This window comes from Cydia fagiglandana, chromosome 16 (genome assembly GCF_963556715.1).
Source record: "Cydia fagiglandana chromosome 16, ilCydFagi1.1, whole genome shotgun sequence".
NCBI classification, from domain to species: domain Eukaryota; kingdom Metazoa; phylum Arthropoda; class Insecta; order Lepidoptera; family Tortricidae; genus Cydia; species Cydia fagiglandana.
Window position 1 is genome coordinate 12,748,783 of NC_085947.1, and position 21,390 is coordinate 12,770,172.

Consider the following 21,390-nt stretch of genomic DNA (forward strand, 5'->3'; position numbering starts at 1 on the left):
GTAATTCTAGTAAGTCATCATGGGCGATGCAAATGATAATAATCGACCAAAACCATATAAACACCCAACACCCGTCAACCTTTTACAGAATAGTTTTTAAAGAAATGCAATAAGCTACTTAGGTCAGCCAACGAATGCTCAAAAAAGTTGTAGAGGGAAATGCTCGGAACACAATTTTTGACTCTGTAACTTGGTTTGGACAAGTTAGGAGGTGAACATGTCAAAAGTCCCCGGCCGTAGCCCTTGAGCGGGGGGAAGAGAGGGGGCTTTGAATGTCCCATTTTCCGGTTTTTCGATTATATCTCGGAAACTATGCATCTTAGCGACATGGCCACTTATACAAAATGAAAGTTAATTTAATTTGTTACAAGTTTATTCAGTCAATTTTTTCGATATGTTGAATAGTTTTTGAGATATCCGCTCTTGAAAGTGTATTTAGGGCTCTCAATTTTATCTTGATATATCTACATCAGTGATGGTGCTAGGCCGTGTATGGTATCGTTTTCGTATAAATCTGGGTTGCTGAATCCATTTAAGGTATCACATTGAAACCATTCCACAAAATTAAAAAAATCTTTTTAGGGTTCCGTACCTCAAAAGCAAAAAACGGAATCCTTATAGGATCACTCGTACGTCTGTATGTATGTCTGTCTGAATACACAAAATAGTTCTTTACCTATAGATGACAGGAAAACCTATTAGAAATGTGCAGTCAAGCGCGAGTCGGACTTAATGTACGGAACCCTTAATACGCGAGTCCGACTCGCACTTGGTCGGTTTTTTTTAAACTCCTCTTGACGCTTAACCGCTGAACCGATTTCGTTGAAATTTGGTATAGAAATAGTTTGCGTCCCGGAACAGGACATAGGATAGATCTTATAACCAAAATCATCTTTTGAAGGTGTGAAAAGTGGCGTGGAAATTTGTACGGGAAATCAATAACCGCTGAACCGATTTATATTAAATTTGGTATGGTCTACATCTTTGATTTAGTTAAAAATGATAAATAAACATGACTTCAAACCTAAACTTAAACAGTATTAACTTCAAGAAGTCAATTCTGAATTCCCCCCTACACCTCATTTCACACCTTTGAAGGATGATTTTTGAGATAACTTATTATGTCCTGTCTCGGGACTCAAAATATATGTGTACTAAATTTAAATTAAAACTGTTCAGCAGTTTAAGCGTGAAGAACTCCTCTTAAAAGAAAGTAAGTTTAGGTATATGTTTTTACTTTGGAATGGTGTCAATGTGATACCATAACTAAATTTGGTACTGCGAATTTATACGAAAACGATACCAAACATGGCCTCGTAGCTTTACTCTTGTAGAAGTCAAAATAAAATTGAGAGCCCTAAATTCTTATTACTTGACCAAACTTGTGTAGAAGGAAAAGGAAAAATAAAAGTCTTCGGCAGGAATATAAGACACAAATATATTTTTTTTTTGCGTTACTATTTCAATTATCAAATATAAACATACCTTGATTATATTATTCTAGTGAGATCCTCACATATAACCAAAACATTTACTTAAAAAATTACAAGGTCGAAATGTCACGGAACTTGTGAGAGTAATACGTGAAAAATAAAAACTTTTATGACAAAAAAATCTGGACACAATTTAAGAAGCATCCAATTGCGTCGAGGAATCATCTGTATTTTTGCTTGTTTCATTACCTCCTCGCTTCTTTTTTTGTCCTTTGTATTCTGTAGCAATTTGTTAGATCTGAAAATAAAGATTTTAACTTGCGTCGTCACGGATGTCGATTTATAGGTTTTAGGGAGTGCAGAATTCGAAAACGATGATCATTTTATAATCCAAGATGGCCGCTACGTATTTTGTCATAAAAGTCGTCATGAATATCGTTTTATAGGTTTTAGGAAGTGCCGATTTCGAAAATGATGACCAGTTTGGAATCCAAGATGTGTGCCGTGCACTTTGTCATAAAAGTCGTCATGGATATCGTTTTATAGGTTTTAGGGAGTGCAGAATTCGAAAATGATGACCATTTTGGATTCCAAGATGTCTGCCGTGCACTTTGTCATATAAGCCGTCATAGATGTTGATTTATAGGTGTTAGGAAGAGCAGATTTCGAAAATGATGACCATGACCAACAAAACGACATCCATGTCGACTTTAACATAGTGCATGGCCGCCATCTTCGATTCTAAAATAGTTATTATTTTCGAAATCTGCGCTCCCTAAAACCTATAAAACGACAGCCATGACGACTTTAATGACATACTGCATGGCCGCCATTTTGGATTCCAAAATGGTCATCATTTTCAAAATCAGGGCCCCCTAAAACCTATAAAACGACACCCATGACAACTTTTATGACATAGTGCGTGGCCGCCATTTTGGATTCCAAAATGGCCATCATTTTCGAAATCTGCGTCCCCTAAAACCTACAAAACGACATCCATGACGACTTTTATGACATAGTGCATGGCCGCCATCTTGGAATCCAAAATGGTCATCGTTTTCGAAATCTGCGCCCCCTAAAACCTATAAAACGACACCCATGACGACTTTTATGACATAGTGCATGGCCGCCATTTTGGATTCCAAAATGGCCATCATTTTCGAAATCTGCGTCCCCTAAAACCTACAAAACGACATCCATGACGACTTTTATGACATAGTGCATGGCCGCCATTTTGGATTCCAAAATGGCCATCATTTTCGAAATCTGCGTCCCCTAAAACCTACAAAACGACATCCATGACGACTTTTATGACATAGTGCATGGCCGCCATCTTGGAATCCAAAATGGTCATCGTTTTCGAAATCTGCACCCCCTAAAACCTATAAAACGACACCCATGACGACTTTTATGACATAGTGCATGGCCGCCATTTTGGAATCGAAAATGGTTATCGTTTTCGAAATCTGCGCCCCCCAAAACCTATAAAACGACACCCATGACAACTTTCATGACATAGTGCATGGCCGCCATTCTGGATTCCAAAATGGTCATCATTTTCGAAAGCGGGGCCCCCTAAAACCTATAAAACGACACCCATGACGACTTTTATGACATAGTGCATGGCCACCATTTTGGAATCCAAAATGGTCATCATTTTCTAAATCTGCGCCCCCCAAAACCTATAAAACGACATCCATGACGACTTTTATGACATAGTGCATGGCCGCCATTTTGGAATCGAAAATGGTTATCGTTTTCGAAATCTGCGCCCCCCAAAACCTATAAAACGACACCCATGACGACTTTTATGACATAGTGCATGGCCACCATTTTGGAATCCAAAATGGTCATCATTTTCTAAATCTGCGCCCCCCAAAACCTATAAAACGACATCCATGACGACTTTTATGACATAGTGCATGGCCGCCATTTTGGAATCGAAAATGGTTATCGTTTTCGAAATCTGCGCCCCCCAAAACCTATAAAACGACACCCATGACGACTTTTATGACATAGTGCATGGCCGCCATTTTGGATTCCAAAATGGTCATCATTTTCTAAATCGGGGCCCCCTAAAACTCATAAAACGACATCCATGACGACTTTTATGACACAGTGCATGGCCGCCATTTTGGATTCCAAAATGGTCATCATTTTCGAAATCGGCACTCCCTAAAACCTATAAATCGACACCCATCTCGACTTTTATGACAAAGTGTTTGGCTACCATCTGCATGCAAGACATTTCTATTATTTTACGTACAAAAATGGCCCCCTGTCAACTTCCAACCGAGATTTAATCGATAATTTATTCGATTAATGTTCAGATTAATTCAATTTCAATCTATGTTAGGTCGACTAAACTAATCGTGATTAAAATTTGAGGATTAACTTTTTTTATTCCATTAATTAGTCGAATAAACAGTTAATCTATTATTAAGTCCCATCTCTGACCACGTCATTTTTACACTTTGAGAATATCTGAAAACAAATGAACACAAGGAGCCATTTTGCAAATCCAGTAACTTTGTTATTACTTTTGACAGCGCGTGTCATGTGTCTACACAGAGTCGACACAAAGTCGAAACATTTGCGACTACTTTGTGACTGCAATATTTCTCAGCCTTAAACCATATTTATACATCATAATTAACAAGTTTCGTAGTATGTAAAGCGTTATTTCTGTTATTTAAGTATAGTATACGCATCGAAGTACTAAAAATGCATCAAATAATATATTTATGAACACAAGCACTGAGAAGTAAACAATTTCATTTCCGGCTAAACTAAAACAATGTGGTGGCGCGTTGATTATATTACACTTAGTTTATCAAATCACTCGAGCAGTTTAATTCCCCATAATAATTTAAGTCCTATTGTAATATAAATGCAAACAATATATAATTACGTCTTGTAATCCGTTTTAGAGATGGCGTATTAATGTCACTTATTTTTATTTAACTATTTTTCCATCTGACAGTTTCCATTTGACAGGAACAAAATGAACGAATGAACGAATGATTTTGGCATAAAGTAGTCGCAAACCCGAAACAATGTGTGCACACGGCGACCACACTTTATGTCACTTTGTGTCATGTGTCGACCCTTCCCCATTTCTGGTAACTGTGTCGACACGGCGACGACTCTGCGACTGGAATTGTGACCGAAACAGACGGTGTCGACACAAGATGTGTCTACACCGCGTCGTAACGGCGACTGGAAATGGTTGTATGGGTCTTCTACTTATGATAAGGATCCTGACTGAATTTTAGTCATCTTTTTTAAAAATTAGATTTTTTTTTCTGTTCTATGCAGTAAGTACAACCGAGGTTTTCACCAATGATTATGTAAATACTAAAATCACGTACCTATTTCAATACCAATTTTAAAATTAACTAAGTTAAATCTAAATCGAATAAGAAAAAAGTATTTTACGGAGATAAGTCACTGTCACACTTGCACCTTTCGAAACGGATGTAACTTGCTCAACGTAGGTAGAATTGCTTTTTTTAAGTGAGTAAGTACGAGTATTTTAACAAACCTCTATTAATAGTACAATGAAGCTTATAATGTAAAAGATAACAATGAATGAAAATCACTTGTACTTGGGTATGGTTTATAATATTATCATAATGTTGTAATGTAAGCGACCCTCCGTGTGAAATATTATCTTAATTTGAAGTACATTAAAGTTAAAAGTGGTTAGTTAATTTATAACACACGGTTTACATACTATAGTTTTCGTACATACAATGATATTGCAATGTGTAGAAAGCGGAGAGTGTGCGTAATAACAGTAGGCAAATTCCGATTTTAAAAGTACTATCTAGATTTGATAGTCTCAGTCTATCTTGCTTTCGTGCCAGTAAATAAATGCGAGACTTGTGTGATTATTCATATCCAATTAAGAACATTGTTTTTAATTAGAATCTGTCTCCGTTCGCCAAGATAAAAAAGACACGACTTAGCTCACCTTGCCGGTCCGATATAACAAGTTTTAACGAAGAAATAAGTAAAAAAATCTGCCCTAAGTATACAGGATTCCAGTTGTGTATCAGTCGTTAATGTATAAGTTCAAATTGTGATAAAATAATAATATACGACGACTTAAACTTATCATAACAAATCACAACAACAATATTGTTTTTTCTTTACATTATTAATTATGTCTTGTTAAATTAACAATGTACAATATACATATGTATCTTTGCTATTGAAATGGAATTCTGCCCGTGATTAAATTGCTACACGAAACTAGAAATATGAATCAAGTGGACTAAAATGTGTTGAATCAATTTATCCCACATTTTTTTCTATAATACCAATGTTATTTGAACTATGGCATGTAGCATTCGATAAAAATAGCATCAACATAACCCATACAATAAAAAAAACTTTAGAATACATTAAAATCGGCGGCGTCAAGGATGCTTTTGGAAGTCTCGATGTGATACTGTAATTATGAGAACGAGTTTGCTAGATCCTCCTCGCCTCTTGACCGCTCTCAGTAGTCATCCGTGTTAGTAAACAAACAGACCTTAGCCAACTAAAATCATTATTGTGATAAAGTTATTAAATTTAATGCTAAAACATGAAGAACAGTGAACTAGAATTACGACCAACGGATATCACAAATGGAAGTGAACCTAAGAGAAATGAGAACAGTGAACCGAACAGATCATGTCTGGGTAAAATACGCGCCGCAATCTCCTTCCTTACCATAGAACCTTTCTTGCTTTGCTACATCTTGCCCAATTCGATATCCAGCATAGCTGTTCAGAGACTGAACTTGGAAAAAGCGTGCCGCGTTGATCTTGGGCATACGAAGGAAAAATGCGACGAGTGGGACGGAAATATAACCATTGCCATCCAATCCATGGTAGCTGATATGACGACATGGCAAGTGCCTTTGACTAGTGCTATCCCAGCGATTGTCATATTGTTTGTCGGAGCGTGGAGTGACCGCACCGGGATCAGAAAAGCACTAATGTTAGTACCGATATTTGGAGAGTTGGTGTCAGCATTTGGTTTAGTTTTAACGACGCATTACTTCGAAGAGTGGCCGCTTTTTGTCACGGCGCTGATAGAATCGCTGCCGACCGCATTTTCGGGTGGATTTTCTATCGCTCTAATGGGTTCCTATAGTTACCTTGCCGACGTCACGTCTGTGGAGTCACGTACCTTTAGAATTGGAATCGCGGCTGTTATAGTGACCCTGGGAGCACCAGCGGCAATCTCTATTAGCGGAGTGCTGTTGGACGCAATTGGTTATTACGGCATCTTTGGACTCACAACGACTTTGTATGCATTTGGTTTGCTGTACACATATTTTAGGATTCATGACGTAAATCCGAAGAAAACTGAAGGCACTTGGTATCAGAAGTTGATAATTTTCTTTCACCCGAAGAATGCATGGGACACACTTTATATTGTCTTCAAAAAGGGTCCCAATAGATCGAAAATTATTCTGGTCCTTTTAGCACATGTTGTTATAATTGGACCTGTCTTTGGTGAGTTCATTGTATATTTTTAATTTTTGCATGCCTTAGAATCCTTAGGTTATGCAAGTTGTATACCTTACGAGTATGTAAATCTGATGCTGTTTGCAAGACTATAAAATGAATAAGTATACAAATGTGTATACAAAGTAGTACAATTTCTGGATATTCAAGACATTTGTAGGATAACGTATAAAAAATACCAAGTCGCTTTCAAACAGAAGGAGCTTCTTTATTTGTATGTTTTTACTGTACCTATATAAAAGTACGTATATTAAGTATTTAACAAGTAGTAGACGCTACTTTTACAACAATTCAATATCGTTTTACAAAAAAGTCAATTGTCCTATATATAGGAACGACGTGAAATATCGGTTATCTATCGCCCGGTTATTTTCAAAATCTTCAGAGAACAAAATAGGTTACGGAGACTGCTTACCATCAGGCGGGCCGTATGCTTGTTTGCCACCGACGTAGTATAAAAATACCTACCACAAATCAGCCCGGGCGTTTTCAAATCATATTGTGACAATAACTTGAGCATGATAATAATATTAAATTGGAATACCTACTAGTATATGGGTACATACCAGAATTTCGAACTATAGCTCGTTTTTTTTGCATTAGAATGAAGTTGCAAGAAGGTAAGCGATCTTGACATGTCTTTTAATTGAAAAACGCTTTTTAAAAATTAAAAACTATTACTTATGAAAGCAGAAGAATATAAATGACCGTATTAGATTCATAATTTGTTACATATTTGCCGTAACTTATTTTTAAAATATGTTTTTCAATTAAAAGACACGTCAAGATTGTTTACTTTATTTCTAATGCTAAAAAAACCGAACTATAAGTAGCACCTTTCAGATTCCTTTTTTGTTGAATTAGCCTTAGGTTTTAATTATATTGTCTATGCTTTCAGGTGAAGGAGCTATGCTGTACCAGTACCTGTTGTTTAAATACAGCATGAACGACGTCGAAATAAGTCTCTTCTTCACTTTCTCCATCCTTATCGGCTTGTGCGGTAAGTATTTTAAATTACAGCTAAATGCCTAAGAAAGGTACAAAAACGCATATTAACCGTGTAAAAATGGACGAAATTAAGTTAGAGGAACTAGTGTAAAAAAAAAGCTTACTACCCGGGAAATCGTATTAAACTTAATCGTAATAAGCGGACTCTATCTCCTTCCTTTTTAATCCTTCTTTATACTTTAATTATCGAGTATGGTTAATTATCTACATATTTTTAGATAGTAGATTCTTTTTTGGCATATTTTCTTCATTAATATATTATAAACTACAAAATGGCTGGACGAGGTAAGGTGGGGTTAGGGATACCAGATCCAAATTTGAAATTCCCTGACAAAATTCCTGATTTGCGAATATTTTTCCTGACGCTCATACCTTACCTTACCTTTTCTTACCTTGTTTCAAATTCAAAGCAATAACCGCAAAAACGCATATACTCGTAATTTAATGTAAGGTTTACTCGGGTAATTCCGAATGTCGAAAACTGTCGGATAATTCCGAAAAGAGACTTTTATTATGATGGAATTAAGGGTGATTTTCATCTGAATTTCGGAATTATCCGACATTCGGTATTACCCGAATACACCTCACCTTCAATTTAATACCGATACTTGCATAACGTAGATGCGAATATGTACATGTAGGTATCATATATCACATATAAATTTTAAAAAAAGAAAAAGAAATATCACATATAAGGTATAGTTATCAATCATATTAGGATTCATTTCAAACTCTAACATCATTACGGTACAAATTGTTTTTTTGGGTACAAACAATAATTATCTACATCCTTGTTTTGTAAACCCACAACATCTTTACAAAAAAAAAAAAAAAAGACTTCGTCTAATTTACCTACTTACATCAAATAATCAATTTTTCACCTTATACCACTGATACAAAGTTAAGAATGTTTACATCTTATAAACAAACCGCAAAGTTACGTCAGATGTAATTACGTTATTATAAAGATATTGATTTAAATGCCTAACGGCGCGATTCGGGAAATGAATTAGATCTCTACTAGACCTCAACAAGTTACGATATGGATAATTTAAAGATATTTGTAAGATAGATATGTCAAATTTGACGTTTCCGCGATTCTGGAGGTCCTCTTGAACGATTTCGACAAGTTATGACTTAGATATCCAAGTCACATCTAGTCGATATCTAATGTAAATCTAGTTGATCTCTATATCGTCTCGAGATCTTGTGATTATCTCGTTTCCCGAATACGCGTGTAACAATTCTAACTTTTTGTACAGATGACCGAATTGGCCTCGAGGCACCAAACCCAAATGTTAAGGCAAATAACTACAAAGTCCGGCAAAGTTCGATGTTAGGGCCGATTTTCTTTTGTTTATTATATAAAATTTCTATAATATGCATGTCTTTCCCATCACGGAACAATGGTGTTCCGGACACTTGGGAGGCGTCAAAGCCAACACGTGGAGGTCCTTATGACACTTTAATTAAACTTGTATAATTATGCTTAGTGTCAGACTGCTCTCCTCCTGCAAGCCCCTACCTCGGTTCCATACGTCCCGGTTTTGTACAATTTCTAGGCTAAGGCTAGTCCGACTAGATAGGGTCCAGGGCGTCTCTCTCTACCACTCTTCCATATTAGTGCAACAGAGTCATTGACGTTTCGTTCGCTACGGAGCGTAAACGATTGGGATCTTGGTTAAGCATCCTGATCATCCCGCCGTCTCTGCCTGGGCCTGAGAGCTCCTGGCCTATTTTGCGACACACACTCCGTGGTTATTTTAGCTCACCTCCGTGCATGCAAACTAATCCCTTTCAACTTGGTAGCAAATTTCAATAAATAAAAAACATTTTATACATATAGTTACCTAACCAAGAAAATCAGAGATGACTTCATTATAATGTCGGGAAAGACTGAAGAAAAGCTAGGAATTACGCAAGAATCGCGGGTTAATTAACGCAACTAAGACCAAGCGTTATGTCCGTTTCTACCTACTGTTTCGCTTCATTTTAACCAGTTTTATTGTGATCTACCCTTACACATAGTTTTTAGTAATTTAGAGCTCAGAATCTACTGGTTTGCTTGAGACTCGTATGGTAAGCGACGGGACAAGCTGTCCAGCTCAGAATCAGAAATCGTTTATTGCCTGTTAGTGTTTACATCTTTCAGTTCCCGCAGGATTGTGTCAGCTAACTTATGTCTAAAAAGATCTGTGTAAGCTGAAGGTGTCATGTCACAAGTGATAAGTTGAAGATGTTAATATTTTGTGCGTCATATGTTACAATTTTATATTTTATTTTATTCTAAGAGGACGAGGAGCCGCCGCCCCGGGAGGCCAACGTCTCATGTCTTTATTAATAGTATACTCTATTTCACCGATTCTTTTGTTTTTTAGCAGTGGGTTAAATTCTCCGTGCGCCAGGTAAGCGTCTCCAGGTGTGTCCAGGTCTTCTATTCCCAGCGATGCGATTTTGGCCAGCATTTTGTAATTCAGGTCGGCGGCTCGGAGGTGCCATGCTTCTAGATCTGTCATTTCCCAGAGCGTCTCTGTGGGTAGACGTCTAGGGAATTGACCTGCACTCTTCAGCGCCATTCTATATTGCCTCTCGATTTTTTGGAGGTTCGAGTTACTGTATCTGGATAATAACTGTACCACTCCATAGTCCATGATGGGAAGGATGCAGGCTTGAATTACGGCTAGTTTGACCTCAAGATCTGTCTTGGCGTGGAAGCCGATGATGGATCCCAGGGCACCTCTTACCTGTTTTAATTTCTTGACTACTTTGTCTGTGTGTGGATTCATTTTGAGGCTCTTATCGAAGATGACTCCTAGATATTTTATTTCTTTTTTGTATGTGAATGTCTGTTTTTTTATTTTAACTGTCGGCTTAAATTTCTTCTTTTTTGTAAACAGGATGCATTCTGTTTTTTCTACATTGCATTTAAGGCCCCATCTTTCGTAATAATTCACAATAGTTTCGGCTGCCCATTCCGCTCTCATGGTAGCGTGGTCGGGGTTATTTGCTCTATTTAAAATACATAGGTCATCGGCGTATTGGGATAGCTTGAGACCTCGTATTCTGTCGTGAGTATCCCATATGTCGTGAACAAACAGGTTGAAAATGACGGGACCGAGGATCGATCCTTGGGGCACCCCGTGAGGTATCCTCTTCACTTCTCCATGGATAGTCCTAAATTTCCCTATGAGCGATCGGTCTTCCAGGTAATTTTCTATTATTTTAATGATGTTGATAGGTACATCGGCATTTTGAAGTTTCTTGATTAGGCCTTTATGGTTAATAGAATCGAACGCCTTACTTAGGTCCGTGCTTATCATCGATACGCTCTCCCCATCTGCCAAAGCATCCGTTATTATTCTACCAGTGCGGAGAATCTGAGTAGCGGTTCCTCTAAATCTAGTAAAGCCATGTTGGAATGGCGGTTGCAATTTGTCAACTGTGGCTTGCAGCCTTGAGAGAATTAGTCTTTCACATAATTTACCCATTATATTAAGTAACGTGATTGGTCTATAGGAGCTAGCTTCTTTGTGATTTTTGCCTGGTTTATGCAAGAAGATACATTCACCGACCTTCCATCGTCTTGGGAAGTAACCCGTCGTCAGGACGTAATCTGCTATCGGTCTAAATGCTTCAAGAAAGACATCTCCTCCAATTTTTAGCGCATCCGCACGGATTTGGTCTGGTCCCGGGGCTTTCTTGTTCTTAAATTTTCTTAATTCAAGACGTATTTCTCTATTAGACGTCCTGTCTAGCGGTTCAAAAGGGGTGAACTTCTCTGAGCCCTCGTCAGTTGGATTAATATAAGCTTCTTTCACTATTGCCGCGTCCAACAGCGCATTTATTATTTCCCCTTCAGATGTGCATCCTTCAATGTTAGGAAGTTTCATGTTTGGAGCTTTCATACTTTTCTGGATTTTCCAAAGTACGGGCTGAATTTTGTGGTGGAGGATCCACCGCAGCCTACTACTACGTTGGGTAGTACACTCGCCGCAGCCACACCTACACTACGCTACACTTCTCTCGTCAGTCGGAAGACCACCCCGTCTCAAACACCGGGCGGCCCTGAGTACAGTCGGCCACAGTTCAGCGCCCGCGCACACCCAGGCGAGAGTACCTAACCGCAGAGTAAAGGGATATTGTGTGGATTTATAAAACCAAACTTACGACCCACTTGGCCATTTAGTTTTTTTTAGTTTTTTTTAGTTAAATTAAATATTCTTTTGCACGAATCGAGATTACTCATTTCTCTCTTCTAAAAGGTAATTAAGATCCTAAACGTGACACTGGCCCGTACTTCAGCTGTGCGCAGACCGAAGGCTGGAAGTCGGATATAAATTAAATTCTAGTCTAATCTTTTGTACTGATTGCTTGGTTCTTACAGGCTTTATTAGTTCCATTTGTGCAACGTATTAGACGACATGCCTGATCACATTTCTAGTTTTAACTTTCTATTCTATAAAATAATTTGCATTTACAGTGGTATTCACGGTAGAATTTGCCATTCAGGATTAAAAAATATGACATCAATATCATACTAACCCGATAGAGAGAATTGTGTATGCACAAACAGCGGATTTATGTTTAAAGCACAAAGTTCAGGGTCCAAATGACCCTTGTAAAGAGAAGCCACTATGTACGCGGTCGAGAGCTCGTGGCTTCATGCCAGCAAGCTGTAAGAAAAGTAACGTCAGTACGCTAACTTAGTAAAATCGTCAGAATCAGCGTATCGACGTCATTCAGTTCATTCTAATACGTCTTAAAAAATACTGAACATTTTCATGAATTTTACGGCTACTTAACGGCAAAAATATTACCTATTTTAAAGGAAAATTTTAAATGAAAAATCATTATTTCAAGCAAATAGTGGTCCAAGTGGATATGTCAAATAATCTACTTTTAATCCCCAAACATTATTGGGGATAATCTTATACAGATCAATCTAGTTCTAAACTGAGAACAACTGCCAATTAGTAAATTCAAAGAAAAGATCCAAGGATCACTACACCTTATAAAACAAAGTCCCCCGCCGCGTCTGTCTGTTTTATGTGTGTGTATGTTTGTTCGCGATAAACTCAAAAACTACTGAACTGATTTTCATGTGGTTTTCACCTATCAATAGCGTAGTTCTCGAGGTTTAGGTGTATAATTTGTTAACCCGTGGGAAGCCAGGGCGGACCGTTAGTAAGAAATAAAATAAGTCTACCGTCATAATAAATATGCTTTTCACGGTATCAAAGCCAAAACCAGTAGGTACTTTGTTAGAAAATCACTTCAAACTAGACTAAAGTGAATAATTTTACGGTTTAGACTCTCTTGTTTTTAGTCACATACACGCGATACACGGTACGCGATACACGGCCGTCGTGAACGCTGCTCGCACTGTCAGTGCTTGAGAAAGGAGACCTAGGCTCTCCGAAACATGTCGCGCGAGTGACTAAAAACAAGTGAGTCTAAACCGTAAAATTATTCAATGTTAGTATGTCTCACAACAGCTTAAATTCGATTAGACTAAAGTGGTCACTTATGTCTATGTGTTGCTAATTATATTGAAGTTTTCTGCATTAGTTAGGGTACTCTTTATATTATTGTTACCGTGACCTCTGCCAGCTAACTGCCGGACTTATCTCGGGCTCAAAGCTGAAATTGCTTAGTCAGATTTTCCGCTGATTGAGTAGTAAACTTCCCTGGTTTGTGTACAAACGATTCTGATATTAATGATTTAATGCCTAAAGGCATTCTCTACTATCCAACTATAGGGCTAATCAAAGATGTAATAAAAATGGTGCAAGAAAAAAAGTAGGAGAATTTAAGTAGGAACTATTGCAAACAACTAATAAACGTAATAAATTACATATACAATACACATATAAAAAGCGGGGAACGCAGCCAGCCTTATGGGAACCCTTCCACCGGGTTCGGACCTGGGTGATCTAGCCTAATATACATATACATATTCGGCTAGATCACCCACATCATGTTATATATATATGTATTTTTTTTTTTTTTAGGTAAGTATTAGTTTTAGTTTTGTAGGTAGTTTTAATTTTAGGTTACTTTTTATTCTAAGTTTGTTTTTAAGTATGTTTATGGTTTAAAAAAATAAAAAAACTTCAGCTATCATATAAAAATAATAAAATATAAACAATGAATAATACTACTACATCATTCTCACATACTTACATATTTATTTAATTTATTACGATGCTCATTCTGATTTAATAGCGGGTTATGATTTGTCAGTGTCAAAAGTGACGTTTCTGGCTGAGGAAATCTCACTTTTGACAATGACATATTATATCCATACCATAACAAATCCAGATTAAATTCATAGGTAGTCTGTCATTACAATCAGAATAAGCCGCCTGAACTAAAATGGTAGACCCTGAGAAGAAATATCATAAAAACGTCAAAATTTCAATAATATAAGTATATACCTATAGTATACAAGTTAAAATGAAATGGCCTACTTAATCTCTTCAATTGTAATTAAAATACATGGTGTAATAATATTTGCTAACCATTCACGTTACTTATTTCAGGCACAGCGGTAGCGGTGACGCTCTTCAGCAAATTTATGAAAATGCACGACGCTATACTGGGCGTCATAGCGACGGCATGCAAGGTCTCGTCCAGCGTCGTGTACGCACTCGCCCCGACCAGGCCTTGGTTCTACTCTGGGCCGTTTTTTGACTTCTTTGGTGGGACGGGAGTGACTGCTATCAGGTCGCTGGGAACGAAAGTCGTCGCGCCAGAAGAAGTTGGTATGTTTGCTCTCTTTTTTTCTCATTTAGTGATGCTATAATACTAGAAAACTACCGCATAACTTGACTACCGGTTTGCCCTAGTGGGTCTGGGTAGTGACCCTGTCTATGAAGCGGCTGGTCCTGGGTTCGAATCCTGGGTAAGGGCATTTATTTGTGTGATGAGGACAGATATTTGTCATGCATGAGTCATGCATGTTATCTATGTATTTAAGTATTTGTACGTTATATATATCGTTGTCTAAGTTACTTACAACACAAGCCTTCTTGAGCTTGCCATGGGACTTGGTCACTTTGTGTGTGTGTTTGATATCCCTATAATATTTATTATTATTTATAACTACCTCACCAACCGTTTCTGTTGTTAAGTGATAGGGCTATACAATGTATGATATACATACTTGTATAGTGTATAGCTAAAGAAGGAGGTATCTTGGTTATTCTCTTGAAAGAAAGCAATTTATTTACATACTTACATAAATTGTAATAACTTTTAATAACTTGGATAAGAACATTTTAATGTTTACGTGTGCTTTGTGGTATTTATTATATGAGTTTCCTTGAACTTTAGTCTGATGTAATGTTATTTAGAAGACCTAAGCTTAGGCAAGTTCTGATGACTTGGGAGTTTAAGATAGCGTAACTTTTATTACCTTACAGTAAGTTCTATCAACTTGTACGTGAATATTGTACTTAGAATTACATACGATACGTATACATGTAAAGTACGTTTGCTTGTAATATTCTGCGGAGCTTCTCAATTTTCATATTATTTTTCTTTTTCTATGCATTAATTAACATATATCTGTTTTTTTTTCTTTTAATATGCTCATGAAGGTCAAATTGAACAAATGATTCTAAGACAAACATTTTTCTTTTACTTTTAATGTTTGGTTTCATTTTCTCGTCTTGTTTTGCTTTAGCAAAATTATATAATTATGTGTGATTCATTAAACGTAACATAATCGGTAGGTTAGATCTACTAAATACCGTAAATAGGTAGACTTGTTACAATTTTTCAAGGTTTACCTACTCATTCAGTATTTCGCGTAACTATGTTCGTTTTGTTTTCCAGCTAAGATGTGTTCTCTGATCGGATTGGTGGAGGCAATAACGCCGGTGATCTACACGCCCATGTACAGCCAAATGTACAAAGCTACCATAGAGACCCTACCAGGTGCATTCTACCTGCTGGGAGGCGCTATGACTGTCCCAGCGTTCTTTATATTCATGTAAGTTACTTTTGCCTATGTACTTGGAATAATATAGGGTGATTCAGGAGACGTGAGCAGGACTAACACTGCGCATTTTTTAAATTATAAGCAACTGTTTCGTATCAGTATTAGTGAGACTAACGTTAATTTTCTACTCGTGTTGAAAAAAAAAATCATAAATTTATTTACGACATGCATGGTCACCCTAAAATTAGAATACCAAACTACCGATATTCTGTGTCAAATTGAATGTCATCACTGTCATCACGGTCTGGTTACTTTTGAAAACTCGTATCTCACTCAAGTTTGACAGTTTATTTTCTTCGTAATCAAAATGCTGTCATTACGGTTAAAGAGGTTTTATGTTTATTAATTAGGTCTTGTAGGGTAACCATGATTGTAGAGAGTTAAATTTGCCCTCACCAAAAAGTTAAAAAAAGGAGAATGTGTCGTTGTTTCACCTAAATATGACGGTAATCGATCAATTATCAGCTACTGAGTGTGCAGGATTAGTCCTGCTCACGTCTCATGAATCACCCTGTATGTTACTCTTTGAAAGCCGCAAAAACATGTGACACGTTCATGGCTCTACAAATAAGATCGTTATACAGATATTTTTGCGGCCTTCGTTGCGTAACAATTCATTGCAGGTCAATCAATCAATTCAAGCAATCAAATGTAGATACTATCACGCTCTGCGATTGTTGAGCCATAGAGGGTTCTAACTAAATTTCTTGTTCAATACTTACGCTATAGAAAGTCCAATTTAGCTAGATCCCTAAATGGCTCAACAACCACGGAGCGTGAATGTACAAAGTTACTAGAAGTATTACACTATACATTGCCCGTCACCGCTCTGCATACACACACAGTCCCAGCGTTCTTCATATTTAAGTGAATTACGGCACAATTTTATTATTGTCCATGCATAGTGACGCTACTAAAGGGGAACCCAAAGGGGAAACTAAGATTTGCTTTTGGTAAGTACAGTCAACGGTAAAAATATGGGTGTAGACAACTTACTCAAAAATATGTCCCATAGTTCTTAATTCACTGAGACTGAAGAGTTATGGGACATATTTTTGAAATGATTTGTACACCCATATTTTTACCGTTGTACTGGTACCTACTTAAGTTCCGTTTACTTAGTTTTACCGAAGGGCTAGTGATCCTAGGTAGTCGTAAATGTCAATTCACCGATTTAAAAAAGGTGTACCCACTGACATAACTAAATTTATTAATTCCCGCTACCTAACAAAGGTTGTCTGGAAAAGATCGCTTTCTAGTGATGATGATTTCGCCTGTTGTTTAACCTCTTCTGCCTGAATTATTTGTATTGTTTCGAAAATTGTTTTGAAATTCGCATGCTCACTCGGCTACACCACTCAGCGAGTGTACTGTCTCTTCCGAAAATCGTTTTTTCCAGATTGATATTTTTGCCATTCGCAATTTTTACCATTTTACTTTTTCTCGATAGCTTCCTTTTCCGAAATCATATTTTAACTATTCGCATATTTTCCCATTATTTTAATTTTCCAAAAGATTAATTTAATTTTCTTATAGGTTTTCTAACCATTCGTCTAATTTCCCACTATATTTCATTTGTTTACAATCACGTAAGACAGATAATAGATAGGTGCGATGACGAGCGAAGCGAGGAGGAGTTTGTTAGGTGAACTGCGAGCAAAACAGTGCGCGAAGCCGAGCGAGCGAAGCGAACGTGCCGCGGCAGCGGCCGGCGAGCGCCAGAACCGACTTATTTTATTGTACGATATTGATTTACTTAAAGAAGTAATTTTTTAGTTAGTGTCTCGTATATTATAATAAGAATACATATCCAAATTATGCGAATGGTTAAAAAACGTATTAGGAAAATAAGCTACTGGAAAATAAAACTAATGGGAAAATATGCGAATGGCTAGAAGTGCTTTCGGGAAAGGAAGCTATTGAGAAAAAATAAAATGGTAAAAATTGCGAATGGCATAAGTCGCAATTTGGAAAAAAACTATTTTCGGAAAAGACAGTGCACACTCCACTCAGCTACTAAACTTATTAACATGTACATAAATTTAATTAATATGGTTTTATTCGTCTAATCATCATAACAACAGCTATACCGCATACCACAGCAGACACATCGGAATCTTCATTAAGATTACGTAATACCGTATAACCGGGAAACTATAATATTATAGTGCCTCATCAAAGTTCACGGTCACCAGTTCGAATACCGACGACCACGTCTAACGTCTAGACATTAATAATGACAAGGTTCTAAATACATAGTTATGTGTTTAGTTGTAATTATAGCCGAAATAAGATGGCACAGAGTTTATATCGAGTTAAAATTTCAAAATTAACATAAAATTGTCATATTAAACTACGATTTTGTTCATAAAATGTATAATGTGGTTCATAGTTAAAACCATAAAAGTAAATTGTCAGGCAGACAAGTGGATAGAGAAGACTGATAATCTCCATACAACGTCAATTGTTATTTTTGCACGATACGACCTTGTACGATGCTGACTGTCAACTATTATACTCCAATGCTCCCAACTATGTTCCAAAATGAACTGAATTTTTTTTCGGTCCGGTGTGTGTTTTACTGTTTTTTGTAGTTCTAGTTAAGGCAAGGTATGTTTATAAATGGAAGAAAAAACTCGGAGTAAACCAAAAGGAACATAAGTATTGATATTTATTTATTTGACGACCGGTCTGGCCTAGTGGGTAGTGACCCTGCCTGCGAAGCCGATGGTCCTGGGTTCGAATCCCAGTAAGGGCATTTATTTGTATGATGATACAGATATTTGTTCCTGAGTCATGGGTGTTTTCTATGTATTTAAGTATTTGTATATTATATATATCGTTGTCTGAGTACCCACAACACAAGCCTTCTTGAGCTTACTGTGGGACTTAGTCAATCTGTGTAAGAATGTCCTATAATATTTATTTATTTATTTATTTCATATCATTTTGAACTTCTGGGCCATAGTTGCAGGATTGGACTATAGTTAGGAGGTTTTACGGTACCGGCCCCAATTTCACCACGGTGACAGGTGCGACAATTGTAAAATATCACTGTTACTGATGTCGCAGGCATCCATGGGCTACGGTTACCGCTTACCATCGGGCGGGCCGTATTACCGAATGCCATTATCATTGTATTATTAAAAAAAGTATTATTATATCGGAAAAAAACAGCTATTTCTCTTGCTAAGTTTATGACAATTGTCACAAGAAACACTACAATTGTCACAAAATTCCGACATATAACTCATTACCTGTCAAGAATTACCTACAATTCTTCTAAATCTTGATAATTGTCAGACACTTCGCAAGAGAAATATCTGTTTTTTTCCAATATAATAAAGTTTTTTAAATAATAATGATGGTGGCAGACAGGAATACGCCCCGCCCGATGGTAAGTGGTAATCGTAGCCCCTGGATGCCTGTGACGTCAGCAACAGTGATGTTTTACAATTCTCGCACCTGTCACCGATGTGAAATTGGGGCCTGATTTTACGTTACTTATTTACTATTCGCATTTTTGTCCACAGAACTCTTTACGTGTTATACAAGAAAGAAGAAAGGGACAAAGTAAAGAACCCCGATAGCAAGGAGAGATATGCCCGCGAGAACGCCGTTACCGAGTTCTGATTCTGATGAAAATTGATGAAAAAAAAGTTAGGGCCAGGCCGCGTAGCCAAGATGCCAATCGCTTACGCTCCATAGCGATCGGAGCGCAACTGTCACTGTCGCACTAATATGGAAAAGTGATGGAGAGACATAAAGCTTTTCGTTGTCGAAGCGATAGCGATTGTAACCTTGGCTAGGCCGCCAGTTGCATCACCACAATCAGCAGACTGATCAACGTTACTGAGCGAGTTACTCAGCATTGAACTATGATAGTACTTCCCGTACTATAAAATTTTTCGGAAACCTGTGACGGGCCATTTGGTGCAACCGACCCTTTGAAAACTGACGCGAATTTGTATCGCTTTATGTGACGTTTACAATCAAAAGGTACCACATTGTCGGTTGTCAATGAGGTTGGTTTTAAATTGAAGCTATGTGGAAATAGCACCTTATAGACAACTGACAATAAGGACCCTTTTGGTTTAGAATGGCACTTCATCATCATCATCTCAGCCATAAGACGTCCACTGCTGAACATAGGCCTCCCCCTTGGACCTCCATTCGTACCGGTTGGAAGCCACCCGCATCCAGCGTCTTCCGGCGGCTTTAACAAGGTCGTCCGAATGGCACTTATCATGGTGTTAAATGTCAATGATTTCAAATGTAAAGATAAACCCGCTTAGATAATTTCAAATTTTTGATAAAGGATATTTTGTACCTAAGGTTATTTAGACCGAGGCGAAACAGATCATAGGGCGGATCGGATGAAACTAAAAAATCCTACTAACGTTGCACGGTATTAAGAAGAGAGACGTATGATACAGTTTTAGTACGCTCATATCATTGGAATATTTCAAATACCAACGGATTTTTTTATCTATATCCGATTCACAATGGAATCCAATACACCTCGATCTACTCTAACATTTATTTTCATGGTTCTATTTCTACCATATTTTGATCCGAAAACATTTTTTTTAAACTACTGTTAATTTACCATAGAGAAAAACACTTTATTACCTAATTTATGGATAGGTATTTACTTTAACTTATTGTTATAGATTAAAAATATCTAAGCATAGGTGGTATATGAATGTACTAATGTATGAATGTTGAATATACTATTATAGACTTACGAGACTGGTTATATTGCCATTTATTACAAGAGTCCATCAGGGTAGTGAAAACGGGTTACTTTGTATAAATTTTCATTGTTTTTGAGTAAGTATATGAAAAATTAACAAAGCGAGCTTTTATGAAACATCGACTATGAGTAGGGTTTGCACGACGGATCCGAAATGTATGTGAAGATCCGCGGATCCGGATCCGGATAATTTCATACATTTTGGATCCGGATTGCAAACCCTAACTATGAGTGATAAAATGGGAATGACTCTTATAATATGTACCTAGTAATAAACATATTGATGTAATGTAAATTAAACATTAATATATTATAATATATACTCACACGAAAGTTATTGTTTTATTTTCTTTGAAACAAGAAACAATAAAACTGCTTTAAATTATCACTGAAGAAAAGCAGAATTGAAGGCATGCTTCCGCTTTTTGCACCGTACGAAGGTAATACGTAAGTAAGTATATGGTTTGTAAAGAGGTATCTTGAACGTTGAGAGGGTTTCAAGGCACAAGAGTTAGGGTACTTATACAAACTCTGCTTCCGAGTGAAACCAAAACAAAAAATTGCTATAAAACAATGTATTTTTTGATTTAGTAACCTTTACCTACTACCTATCGTGCATACTTAGGGAATTGTTTTTATGTAGATGTATAAAAAAATACGTCA

At 37.1% G+C, this 21,390-nt stretch overlaps 1 protein-coding gene across 1 annotated transcript; it reads left to right on the forward strand.

The window, feature by feature from the left end:
- The first annotated feature begins 5,762 nt into the window (after positions 1-5,762).
- On the forward strand, positions 5,763-19,612 carry LOC134672003 (proton-coupled folate transporter-like). Its single transcript, XM_063529902.1, has 5 exons — positions 5,763-6,946; positions 7,857-7,958; positions 14,509-14,730; positions 15,806-15,962; positions 19,505-19,612. Exons 1-5 carry the CDS (start codon positions 6,028-6,030, stop codon positions 19,602-19,604), a joined length of 1,500 nt encoding a protein of 499 aa, XP_063385972.1. The 5' UTR covers positions 5,763-6,027; the 3' UTR covers positions 19,605-19,612.
- The last annotated feature ends 1,778 nt before the right edge of the window (positions 19,613-21,390 follow it).

Bases quoted from the DNA above. Each gene is read 5' to 3' on its own strand.
- LOC134672003 (XM_063529902.1), top strand. From the start codon at position 6,028: ATGAAGAACAGTGAACTAGAATTACGACCAACGGATATCACAAATGGA. The intron at 14,731-15,805 runs GTATGTTTGCTC...TTTGTTTTCCAG, and splicing joins CGTCGCGCCAGAAGAAGTTG to CTAAGATGTGTTCTCTGATC. The intron at 15,963-19,504 runs GTAAGTTACTTT...TTTTGTCCACAG, and splicing joins CCAGCGTTCTTTATATTCAT to AACTCTTTACGTGTTATACA.